At 40.6% G+C, this 12,781-nt stretch overlaps 1 protein-coding gene across 5 annotated transcripts in view; it reads left to right on the forward strand.

The window, feature by feature from the left end:
* Positions 1-12,781, forward strand: part of snx29 (sorting nexin 29) — a 659,344-nt gene that overhangs the window by 147,649 nt on the left and 498,914 nt on the right. For 4 of the 5 annotated variants that reach the window (XM_068056248.1, XM_068056250.1, XM_068056251.1 and 1 more), the window contains one exon: positions 9,232-9,325. In XM_068056248.1, coding sequence (XP_067912349.1) covers positions 9,232-9,325 — 94 coding nt within the window. The remainder of the gene's footprint in view (positions 1-9,231; positions 9,326-12,781) is intronic. The other variant, XM_068056249.1, reaches the window with a different exon arrangement.

The raw sequence follows: 12,781 nt of genomic DNA on the forward strand, positions 1-12,781 counted from the left end.
AGCCTGGAAATCTGATGATGTGACGTCGGTTCTGGATTTAGTCAGCGGCAGGAAAGCGACAAAGCCTCCTCGCTGCCCCAACACGATGGATGTCCAATTTGAATTGCTGAACAGTTAGTTTATATACATGTGAATGCAATTGATCGCGATTCAATGGTTGGGGCGGGGGGGTGGGGTGGCGGGGTTTGGATTTAAATTGATGACTGGTGGGGCCGTTACATGTCTTTGGATCCCTGGCCATTAAAAGCTGGCGCCACTGAGGCAAGGCCTCAGTGCCGTGATGGGTAGGCAGCCATGAACAGTATTGGATGGGAAGGGGCAGGCGGTGGTGGGGGGAGTGGAGGCCATTGTTGGCCTGCAGTGCTGTGTGCTCTGCACGGGTGAGCTTGGTCTCGGCTGGTTGGCACAGGTGGGCTTGGTCATCACTGGTGTCCATACAACTGGACGAAAGGGTCAGGTGGCCATACTACTGGGTGAAAGGGTCAGGTGGCCATACTGCTCGGTGAGAGGGTTTGCTATCAGTAAGAGGGGACACTGAGGACCATCAGTGCATAGGCCAGAAGCAGTAGCAAAGGCAAAGAAGCCAGGGCAACTTTGTCTCTGCAAGGACAGCTCTGGAGGCCTACTGATCACCTGGCATGGGTCTCATACACCCTGTCTTTGTGGACCCCTGTGGCGTGATGCAGCACCACTGATGGAGGGAGGTCCAGGAGGCAAGAGACAGTCTTATACTTACCCACTTCCGGCCACCATGCTTGCCTCTGAGTGAAAGCAATAAAAACTTGCCTAAAAGCATTCACTCTGTTACCTCCTTTCTGTTAGGATTCCATGCCTAGCACCCAGCTTACCCACTCACACACGCTCTAGCATATTGGTGGTGTTTACCAATGGAGGGCTGAACCTAGACTGGCAGTCCATTATGGGAGAAGGGTGAAATCAGCATCTCACAATTAAGGCATGAAGGAATAACCATTTTCCACAATGAATGTCAACATCAAAAGCGAATAAGTTTTATAGCAGAAAACAAATGGCAAATTGGAAGCACCCGTGGAAAATCTAAATTGTCTAGGTGTTTCTTTACACATTTTCAAGTGCTTCTATGCAGTTTGACACCTGTGCTAGCAGCTGGGCTGGAGGCAGGCTGTTGATGTTTTAGTTTAGTTTAGAGATACAGCACTGAAACAGGCCCTTCGGCCCACCGAGTCTGTGCCGACCATCAACCACCCATTTATACTAATCCTACATTCCTACCACATCCCCACCTGTCCCTATATTTCCCTACCACCTACCTATACTAGGGGCAATTGCTAATGGCCAATTTACCTATCAACCTGCAAGTCTTTGGCATGTGGGAGGAAACCGGAGCACCCGGAGGAAACCCACGCAGACACAGGGAGAACTTGCAAACTCCACACAGGCAGTACCCAGAATTGAACCCGGGTCGCTGGAGCTGTGAGGCTGCGGTGCTAACCACTGCGCCACTGTGCCGCCCCTTGATTGAGCGTCCACCCTGGGACCCCGCGAACTCCAGTGCTTCATTCTCAGCTACTGAGAGAGGCCATATGTTAGCAATTCCTCCATCAGTCTGTGAAGTCTCCCTTTTGTCCTGCAAGTGGAAAGAGGGAGATCGTCAGACTTCACAGGAAGAACTACAGGATAGGTGTGCTAATGTCAGCCCCTTGTCCCCTGCAGGGCTTTCCTATATGGCTCATCTACAAGTCAGCTCTCATGGGAGGTAATGGGGGTGATCTGTGAAAGAAGGTGGCTCGTTGCAGTTTTCTTGACAGAGAAGGTTGTGGGGGGAGCATCAAGGAGTCACTGCAGCACCAGTCTCAGCAGCAAACAACGAATGACTTTAAGGCAGCAATGAAAGCAAGGCTGGCAGGGTTTTACATGTGGTGCCAGCACCTGCTCCGGAGTCATCTGGCGCTGCATTCGGTGCCTCGAATCCCTCTCCCGTCGCATGACTGGCCGGGCCCTGCTCCTCCTTTATGCAAATTGGCCGCCCACTGCGTGATTGCAGTGGGCTAGCCACACGTGCTGAGTGGCAATGGTGCCCACTTCCAGGTTTGCCGTTGGAAGCTGTGACGTGAACATTAAATTCAGCTCATGGATTTTTTCTGAGGGGGCAAGGACCCCTTCTGATATCAAGTTTTACTTGAGGCTTTTTATGTTTTATTTATTTTCTTCAGGTCTCAGCTCATAGTTTAATTAAACCACCTACTGATGTATGCAGCATATTATCCATTTCTTTTCATGTTCTAAATATCCTGGTGCAGGCTCGAAGTGGTAGTTGCACTCTCTGTAATATGTCCTCAAGAAGGGGGATTTCACACCCGAGTTACGCTACATAAGGCAAACCCAAAACTTCTTTGCATTAGTACAATAACAAACGTATGCTGAATTTTAACGGAATCCCACCCAATTTGAAAAATCATTGCAATGATTTCTTTGCATTGGTTTCTTGTAGCAACTTTGAGTTTGTAGTGGATGCCTTTTGTTCTTCCTGTGGTACCTTCTGATACTGGATGACAAAAGACATGGCTGTTTTTTGTTCTGTGGCGATAATAATTTTGATTGACATTTGAAATTAAGTATTTTCTAATTTTCTGTTTGCGAAAAATATTGCATAATATACCTAGCCAAAGCATGGCTGGAAAATAACGTCATTCTGCAAAACAATGTTTTGCAGGATAGAGTAGGGTTCTGAACCTCTGGTTATGGAAATAGATAATTCTACAGTACTTCTTTTCTACAACACCAAGTTTTGGACATTTGCCAGAAATTTTGTTTGAATAAAATGGCAATTTATTTTATCGGAAATGCTTTAGCTGGGAGAATAAAGAACCTTGTGCCTACTAGCAGTTTAAAAGAAGTATGCTGTCCTTTGTGGAAAACCTGGTTCAGTGCCTCATTAATAATTAGGAAAAACAGCAAATGAGATTAGATTCACAAAGATATAATTGTACATTGTCGTATATCACATTGTTGCAGTCAGATTATACAATTTGAATGGTTTGAATATGGTAATGTAATAGCAAAAGAGAGTTTGTGTTTCTTGGCTTGGTGTGACCAGACAGTGGCAGTATTTGGGTCATTGCCTGTTGTGCTTCAGTTATGCCGTCACAGCTTTGTGTATTACTATATTTGGATGGGATGAGGTGTCAAGGTGCTTTAGTTAGTAGAAGATGTTGTTAATTTGCTGGCCAGCCACTGGCAGAGACCAGGAATGGGAGCTGGATTTCACAAAAATGTCTTCCAGTTCAGCCTGTTCTTTTCCATCGTGCTGAACCCACGTGGGCCAGGATTTATGTTTTGGCCAAGGAAGCACAGCGGGGAGTATCTTTTGTCAGTCAGGTTAGATTTTTCAGCATATCCAAACTTGTGTTATCTGGCGAGAGAGAGAAAGGCATGCAGCCTTCCTGTTGCTGCCCCGTCTGAGTTCGTTCAAGGAAACCTTTTGGCTTTCACAGAGATGGAGAGATGGTCACATGACAGCCTCCGTGTATTCACTGGAACCTTCTAATATTCAAGGTTCAGAATTGGCTCCCCAGTCCCCAGGATGCCAATATTTACACTTGGAGGGGGTTTGCTCTTTCAAAGTCAAGATATTAGGATTGCCTTGAATGCTGCACTAATGAATCAATCTGAGGTAATTCAATCACTTAGAGCAAGCCATTGTTCTGGGTCCATACTGCCCAGACCTCTGTCTCTGGGTGGGTCTTTAGAATGGTAAGAGGTGTTTCAGATGCAAATTGCGGTGGCCATCTTGGCTGCTAGTTTTTTAAAAGTTAACTGCAGGATTATTTTCCATTAAAAGTTCAATGTAAGTTTCCAACCAATGAATTAATAATCCCTCATTTGGCCTATCGTGTTTCTTGGCAAAATGTACAACACAGAAACAGGGCATCCGGTCCACTAGTCCATGATGGTGTTAATGTTCCACACAAACCTCCCACTTTTCTTCATCTAACCCTATCAGCATAACCTCCTTCCCCTCATGTGTTTATCTAGCTACCCAGAAAATGCATCTATGCTATTCACCTCAATTACTCCTTGAGACAGTGAGTTCCACATTCTAATCATTCTCTGGGTGAAGAAGTTTCTTCTGAATTTCCTATTGGATTTATTAGTGACTATCCTATATTTATGTCCCCTAGTTTTGGTTTCCCCCGCAAGTGAAAATATCTTTTCTTTGTCTACCCTGTCAATTCCTTTCATAATTTTAAAGATCGTTATCAGGTCACCCCTCAACCTTTTCTGGGGCAAATAGCCCCAGCATTTCCAATCTTTCTGAAAGGTATAATCTCTCAGTTCTGCTAACCATTCTGGTAATAATTCAGTTCGGTCAATGATTCTTGGAAACAAACTGATTTTTGAGTTCAGTTGTTGGTCTTGGGCATCTCTATATAGAACTCAAATATGAAGGAGAGTAAGAAATGTCATAAAAAGATGAAGCTCTCCTTCAGTCTAATGAGATGCAGAGGCTTTCTGAAATTATCATTAATGGATACCAGCATGAAAATTACTGCAAACATTTGACTGAATTATCTATTCCCTGCTTTCTAATGAAAACAGTGACTTAGTGGGTAGTCCCATTAATGGAACCATTGAGTCTGACTCCCTAGTTCCAGAGGATCTTCTCCACAGTAATGGATTCTCCCAGCAGCAAATATACATGACTGGACTTTAAGTAAACAGAAGATACAGCAGGACACAAATATTTGAAACCATTCTAATTTTATAGAAATATGTGATGAGATCTGTGGCAGTCACAATAATGAATTATGACTTCTGGAATGCACAAAGGGAAAATATGTAATCTTAACTCTGCGGAGCTCAACCTTCTCTCCCTGGTCAGTGGAAGGCAAATCAGTTTTTACAACTTGAATATTATCTGGAAAAATCTCTTCCCAAATCCCATGGGCTTGCAGTTCTCATTCTTCTCTGTAAGGTTCAGTAATCCAGTTAAATTTTTCTCTGCCTTTCTTGACTTGCAAGTTTGCTTCAATCTTGGCTTCAAAATCTAGTAAAATATTTACAAGTTAACTTAGCAATGGAAAAAATTATGATTGTATTATTGCTACATACTTTATCCTCATGATATTGTCCTCAAAAGATTGTTATTGAGGGTTATAACTGGGGCCTTGATAATGATTAGCATATTATTTTTATTATGGTGTAGAAATGTCCCAGTTTACCCTCCAAGTTCTCTGTTCCTGTCAATGCAGTGAACTCAGTCCAAGAAACTGCCAATTGCCGCAACTTTCACTCCAGAAGCATACCTTATTTCAGAGAAACGTTCATGATATTCTTTTCACAGTACAATTTTAAAATAAGACTGTCACTTTATGGAGTGATGGCTGCTGCAATTTTATGGAAATGTTGATTATATTGCCTATTTGGAGGGAGCTGCAAACATTTCCATCTGTCTTGTGCAACAAGAACAGAGTGATGAAATGTAGATGTGGATAGAAATTGCATGTAGATTGACAGTTAAAATTTACGAAAAGTGACTATCAGACAAAAAAAATTAATGAATATGCACTAAAAAGAATTGCTTTGGAAAAATAATGTCAGGAAACTTGAAAACTTGCAAGTGGAATACATTGTATATGTTTGCTTGTACCCATTCATTTGTCATTGTCACAAATGTGTGAATTTATTTTTGTCAGTTTAAAATCATGTTCAGATGGTCACTGATTTAAATTGCTAATGGTTGCATGATGGAAATAGCAGAATATCCTGTTCAAAGTAATAAGGGATCCATTGTGTTTGTTTGGTAATGTGAAAATGGGATGAAGCTTGCAAATGAAATTGTATTTTAGCTTTCTTAAGATACTGTTTCTGAATTTTGTGTTAAGCTGTATTTTGGAACTGTGAAATGGATTAACATTGTTTTCCTGGAGACCAATTTATAAACCTGCAAAAGCAATCTCATATGTAAAACAGATACCATCAGTCATTATATGCATGTGCCAGAAATAGCACGTTTCTCGTTCCCTAGGACGATAGCTCTGATCCCCTGCAATGAGTTAAGTTTTTCTATTCAGCAGTTTGTCCTGTGATTAGCCAAGGGGCCTTGTTTTCTCACATATGGATTACATGCATTGTAATTCAATTCTGTTTGACACTGTGATGGAAATCAGATCATAGATTAGGGAGGGACAGAATTTGTTAGACTGGGGACCATTAACCAGGAAAGTTTCTCATTAAGGGAAATTAATCCTTATAGGCTATTCTCATTACATCTGCACTTGATTACTTATTAAACTGCCATATGCTTGATAGTTTCACTGAATGTAAATAACTATTTTAGTTTCTTTAACCTGTTTCATATTCCTTCACTGTCAAAGAAGATTTGCAAAAACTAAACTTGACCCAGTAAACACGTTGCTTCAGGTAATTAATCCATTACTGAAGACATTCTCTAATCTAGTCTCAAGCAGAGTTACTGAAAAGATACAACTACCAGATTATGAAGGAAAAGTCATTTTCAGGAGCTGATGTGAAACTGTTGAAGAAGAGACTGGTTCCACAGTATGTTTGAACTTGTGACCTTAAAATAGTCCTGTTAAAACAAAATTTAAGGAAAGACTATAAGCAGAACTAACAGCGTAGGTCTGGATTATAAAACATGTTGATTTGGTCAGAGATCTAATCCAAATGCATACATAAACTGCAGATCAAGCATGAATATCTGTGGAATAGGCCTGTCACGTAGGTTGGAACCCAAGTTCCCAAACCAACACCAAAGATGACTGGGCAACCAACCCCAACCTACTTGGGTAACCCATCATCATTCAGGCATCTTTCAAAGCATCTCCATGACTCAAGACATTACCCAATCCTATGGAGGGGTGATTCCTCATTAAAATACAATTGGAGTTGATACCAGTTGTTCCATTCTCTCTGGAGATTGAGCGTTCCCGCTTCCTGGGGCACCTGGGTCCTGGCGTACTTCCGAGGTTCCACAGCGAATGTTGGTTTAATTCTGTGCATAGCTTAAGTCTAGCATATCTTAATTACAGGATGCTTCAGAAAGTCATATGTTTCTGCCTACATTAACTGTAGCAAGCAAAAGCAGGCATTGTACATAATATTAGACTTTGGGATTTTGTTGATATTGACACTATGTTTGATTCCTCCTATATGGCCTTCTTAAAGCAAATTAGTGCCCTTATAAGAATTTTTAAAAATTTTCTCTTTAAAGCAATAATGCCTGTCTTCTGAGACCATTTAAAAACACTTCTAAACTTGTGTTGCAAAACCAAAGAGGCTGTTGTTGAAAAAGCACAGTTTGAAGTTGAAGTCTGTTCAGTATTACTCAGAACTAATATATTTTTCATTACAGTTGTGTGTGCGTGTACATGCCACAATCCTTTGTATTAATTTGCTTCTTTAGCGTTACCTTTTCCCTTGCGTTAGTATAATTTCTTTAAAGTTTTTTTATTGCACAGTCCTGTGAGACTGGAAATTATTCTGAAATTATGCAGTTTTCTATGAGATTAAAGAAAATGCACATTAAATGGCAGTCCCTTGTGGTCCTCAATTTACAAATAGAAATGATAATTAGAGAAGTATATGTGAAGTGCACAGGCTAAGATTTCATTCCTGATGTAAAATAGAATATGTTTCTTGTTATAATAACCTTTTACTTAAAATTACAATATGGAAATAAGGCACTTGGTCCCCACCATTCCATTTTGTTGTTTATCCCCCGCATTAGAAGTAGTCTTAATTCCATGTTCTTCACTGTTCCCATGTCCCTTATTACCCTTTCCTTCAACCACTTATTTAACCTATTCTTAAATATCTGCTTCAGTCACTAAATCGAGTCCTACATTTCAACCCTTCGTGTAAAAATGTTTCTGCTGGTCTTTGTTGTTTTCTTACATGTTATATCCATGACCTCTTGTTTGAGACCCCTCTATCACTGAAAGCAGTCAATTTCTATTGACTCTCCTATCCTTTCATAGTTTGCAACATCTGTATCAAATCACCCTGCGATCGCTACTATTCTGACAAAAACAGCCCTAGTTTTTCAAGGTGCCTTTATATTTGTGTTTCCTCATACCAAATAACATTCTGGTGAATCTGCATTGTACCCACTTTAATGCCCCAAAATGCTTCCTGTAGTATGCAGCCCAAAACTGCACACAGTATTCCAACTGTGGTCTTACTAAGGTTTTATACAGATTTACCATGAGATCTCAACTTCTATATATATATATATATATATATATATATTGCCATGAAACTGAACATTCCATTTTTATTGGCCTGATCCACTAGAGGTACTGCTTTTGATGTTTTGTTAACCTGAACCTCAAAATCTCTCTGCTCTACCCCCATTCAAAATTTATTTTAACCAAAATGTATTGTCTCACATTAACTAACATTGAATTCCATTTGCCACTTTTTTTTTTTTGCCAATTTCATTATCTTAATCATATTCCTTTGCAGTTCCTTTAGTTATTTATTTATTTATTTAGAGATACAGCACTGAAACAAGCCCTTCGGCCCACCGAGTCTGTACCGACCAACAACCACCCATTTATACTAACCCTACAGTAATCCCATATTCCCTACCACCTACCTACACTAGGGGCAATTTACAACGGCCAATTTACCTATCAACTGCAAGTCTTTTAGATGTTAACATTATTTACTCTATCTCCGAGTTTAGTATTCTCTTCAAATTTGGACACCATTCTTTCTAGCCAACATCTGTATCACTGGTGTTTGCTGGGAACAAAAGCAGCCTCTGAGCAGCATCCTGTGGAATTCTGCTACTTACTTTCAACCGCTCTGAGGAACTGCCCTTAACTTCCATTCTCTGACTAGTTTTAATGCAATTTTCTATCCTGCTCCTCAATCCATGCCCCTAACTTTCTCCAGTCTTCAGTGCCCAGTGCGACAACGTGTCAAAGAGTTTCTGAAAGTTGCTAGACGCAACATCCACTACATTTCCCTCAACCCTGCGTAAGATGTTTGAGTAGTTGACCTTTATTTCCCCAGGTTAGTTTTGTTTCTCTTTTTGAAAATGGATATGACATCAGCCTCTGTGCAGTCTTGCAGCACACATCCACTCTCAATAGAACCTTGGAATAGAATTGGACAAGTGAAACACCAACATTCTAGGTCAGGAATGTGTTGCATGAGAAAACTGTTATTTTTGCATCAGCTATATTGTCAGTATGCCTATTAACCTAAGGTTTGCTTCTTCAGATGAACTACGGCAAGCCATTGTAGCCATGATGAACAGAAAAGATGAATTGGAAGAACAAAACAGGTATTGTTTGAAGATGACCTCCTCCATGCAGTAAGTTGAGCACACATTGATAGATGGATTAGAGCCAAGGTTGCAGTAATTGCAGGCTTTTGCAAATGTGATCTAATGATTGTTATTTTGCCATTCTACAATGACATCACATTTATTTACATACTCCTGGGATCTGTTACTTCCATTGGGGGAGTTGGTCCTTTTTGCATAATGAATTATCTAATATATATGCTTAGTGGCTACAAAGTAAGAATGCAGAGTATTTAAGGTTTGTGGAAAGCTGAGCACTTTCTTTCATTTGTGTCTTGGACAGGGGGAGGTAAAATCCTATGAGCAAATTTAAGGAAAACCTAACGCAGAACCAGAACCATGGGTTGTAGTCTACGGATATGGGGTAAACCTTTCATCACTGAGATGAGGAGAAATTTCTTCACCCAGAGAGTGGTGAGCCTGTGGAATTCGCTACCACAGAATGCAGTGGAGGCCAAAACATTGTATGTTTTCAAGAAGGAGTTAGATATAGCTCTTGGAGCAAAAGGGGTTAAAGGATATGGGGGGAAAGCGGGAACAGGTTACTGAGTTGGATGATCAGCCATGATCATAATGAATGGCAGACCAGGCTCGAAGGGCTGAATGGCCTACTCCTCCTATTTTCTATGTAGAAGAGTGAGGATATTGGCAAGTAAATTACCTTTGTGAGATGCTTACAGAGGTATTAAATTTGACAAGAGAAAAATGCTGCAGATGCTGGAACTCTGAAATGAGAACAGAAAGTGCTGGAAATACTCAGAAGGTCTGGCAGCATCTGTGGAGAGAGAAGCAGAGTTAACGTTTCCAAACTTAACGTTAACTCTGTTTCTCTCTCCACAGATGCTGCCAGACCGCTGATTATTTCTGGCACTTTCTGTTCTCATATTAAACTTGACAACTTTGGAGATGGCTTCTCTTCCCCCTTCGATTTTAAGTGAGTGGGCAAAACTGTGGCCGATGGATTTCAATGGAGGTCATCCATTTTGAACCAAAAACAGATAGATCTGAGTATTATTTAAATGGTGAAAGCTAGGAACACTGTGGAGGTCCAAAGAGATTTCGGGGTCCATGTACACTGATCACTAAAATGTGGTATTCAGGTGCAAAATAAGATCAAAAAGAGTGATGGAATGTTAGCCTTTACAATTAGAGGACAGGAATATAAAAGGAAGGAAGTTTTGCTACAGCTGTACAAAGCCCTGGTTATACCACATCGGGAGTACTGTGTACAGTTCTGGGCATTGCACCTTAGACAGGAAAGATTGGCCTTGGAAGGAGTGCAGTGCAGATTATAAGAATGTTAGGAGTTCCAAAGGTTACAGTATGAGGAGAGCTTACATAAACTAAGATTGTATTTTTGGAATATAAAAGGTTAAGGGGTGATTACTTTGAGGTTTTAAGGATTTTGAAAGGGAATGATAGGGTAGGTAGAATTTTTTTTGCTGGTGTGCGTCAAGGACAAGGGGACATAACATTAAAATCAGAGCCAGGCCATTCAGGAGAGAAGTTAGGAAACACTTCTTCACACATTTGTGGTGGAAGAGTGAAAAACTTTCCCACAAAATCAATAGATGATTGCTCAATTAATCATTTTAAATCTGAGATTGATAAATTTTTGCTGGACAAGGGTATAAAGGAATATGGAGCCAAGGCAAGCGGATGGGGTTAAGATACAGGTCAGCCATAATCTCATTGAATGGTGGAACAGGCTTGAGGGGCTGAATGGCATACTCCTGTTCCTATGTTCATATTTTAATTGTCAGCAAGCTATAGACGTTGGCAGTGTGGGAAAGACTAACACTTTCAACCCTAACTAATTCTGTCCTAACCCTGCTGTAAAGCTATTGACACTGCAGGAGTGGAGACGACTAACACTTTCAACCCTAGTACTTAGTTTAGTGATACAGCACTGAAACAGGCCCTTCGGCCCACTGAGTCTGTGCTGACCATCAACCACCCATTTATACTAATCCTACACTAATCCCACGTTACTACCACATCCCCACCTGTCCCTATATTTTCCCTACTACCTACCTATACTAGGGGCAATTTATAATGGCCAATTTACCTATCAACCTGCAAGTCTTTGGCATGTGGGAGGAAACCAGAGCACCCGGAGGAAACCCACGCAGACACACAGGCAGTACCCGTAATTGAACCCGGGTCGCTGGAGCTGTGAGGCTGCAGTGCTAACCACTGCGCCACTGTGCCGCCCTACTCTCCTAACCTTGCTGTAAATATCAGATATTCTCTGATAAATCCCATAGGGAATTCAGGAGAAACTTTTTAACCAAAGAGTGATAAGAATGTGGAACTCACTCCCACAAGGGGTGGTTGAGGTGAAAAGCTTAGGTGCATTTAAGCAAAATCTAGATAAACACTTGAGAGAAAAAGAGAATAGAAGGGCATGCTGAAAGGATTAGCTGATGGGTGGGAAGAGGCTCACGTGAAGCATTAATGCTGGTATAGACTGGTTGGTCTGAATGGCCTGTTTCCATCCTATAGACTCTGTAACCTATGTAACCCAATGTGATTTTTTTCTTTATCATGGATTGCTGGGCAGTAACTGTGAGTGAGAACATTGGCTGATTATTTTTGTTATTGCCTTATGATCTCAGGGTCAATGAGGACAATTGTATTACTCACTGCCATCTGGGGTGAGAGTATCTAATTTAGTGCAGACAGAGGTTCAAACTTGGAGCTTCACCGGGAATGTGGGCCATTATTACACTACATCAGTGATGCGTTTACCTACTGAACCACTAGGGTTGTGCTAAAAATTTTTAAAGTTGTACTTCAAATGGAGATTAACTTGCAGGCAACTGCTGAGTGTTCAGAAACTCTACAATGTGATTAGATCATTTAATTATTTGTGTAATTTGCAAATGTCAAAGTTGTTTTGTACTCCTATTTTGATAGAATGTACGCAACTTTTGTCATGGTTTTGGCACTTGCTTCCTGTCATTATCTTGGTATGCATGATCTTTTTTGTAAAATCTGTGTAATTTTTACTGTTCATAAAGTAATTTTTAAGCTAATTTTTGTTCAAGTTTCAATTATTGTGTATTTTGACCACTTGGAAATGGAACCTCAGTTCAAGTTGATGCTTGCTGCCTGCTCTTTTTCTAAAGTATTCATGCTACTGGTCACACACTGGGAGGGCTTTGAAATTTAAATTAAGCATATCAAGTCCTATGTAGCTATGCATCAGTACATATGATGTAAAAGATAATGACCTGCTGAACCAGGTTTAAATTTAAATTACCCGTTTACACAGGCAGAATGTTATTGAGACTGTATCGAAAATTATCAGACATGCTGATGGAAAGTAGGATTTAGTTTAGATTGAGATGCACTGCAGAATTGTACAGTGTGATTTGATATAGATCTGCATTTAATTAGGTTGAATCCAAATGAACAGTTTTTGCCTATATAATTGCCTTAACTCTTTGAGTACTAATATCT

The sequence above is a fragment of the Heterodontus francisci genome, chromosome 24 (assembly GCF_036365525.1).
Source record: "Heterodontus francisci isolate sHetFra1 chromosome 24, sHetFra1.hap1, whole genome shotgun sequence".
Classification (NCBI taxonomy): Eukaryota; Metazoa; Chordata; class Chondrichthyes; order Heterodontiformes; family Heterodontidae; genus Heterodontus; species Heterodontus francisci.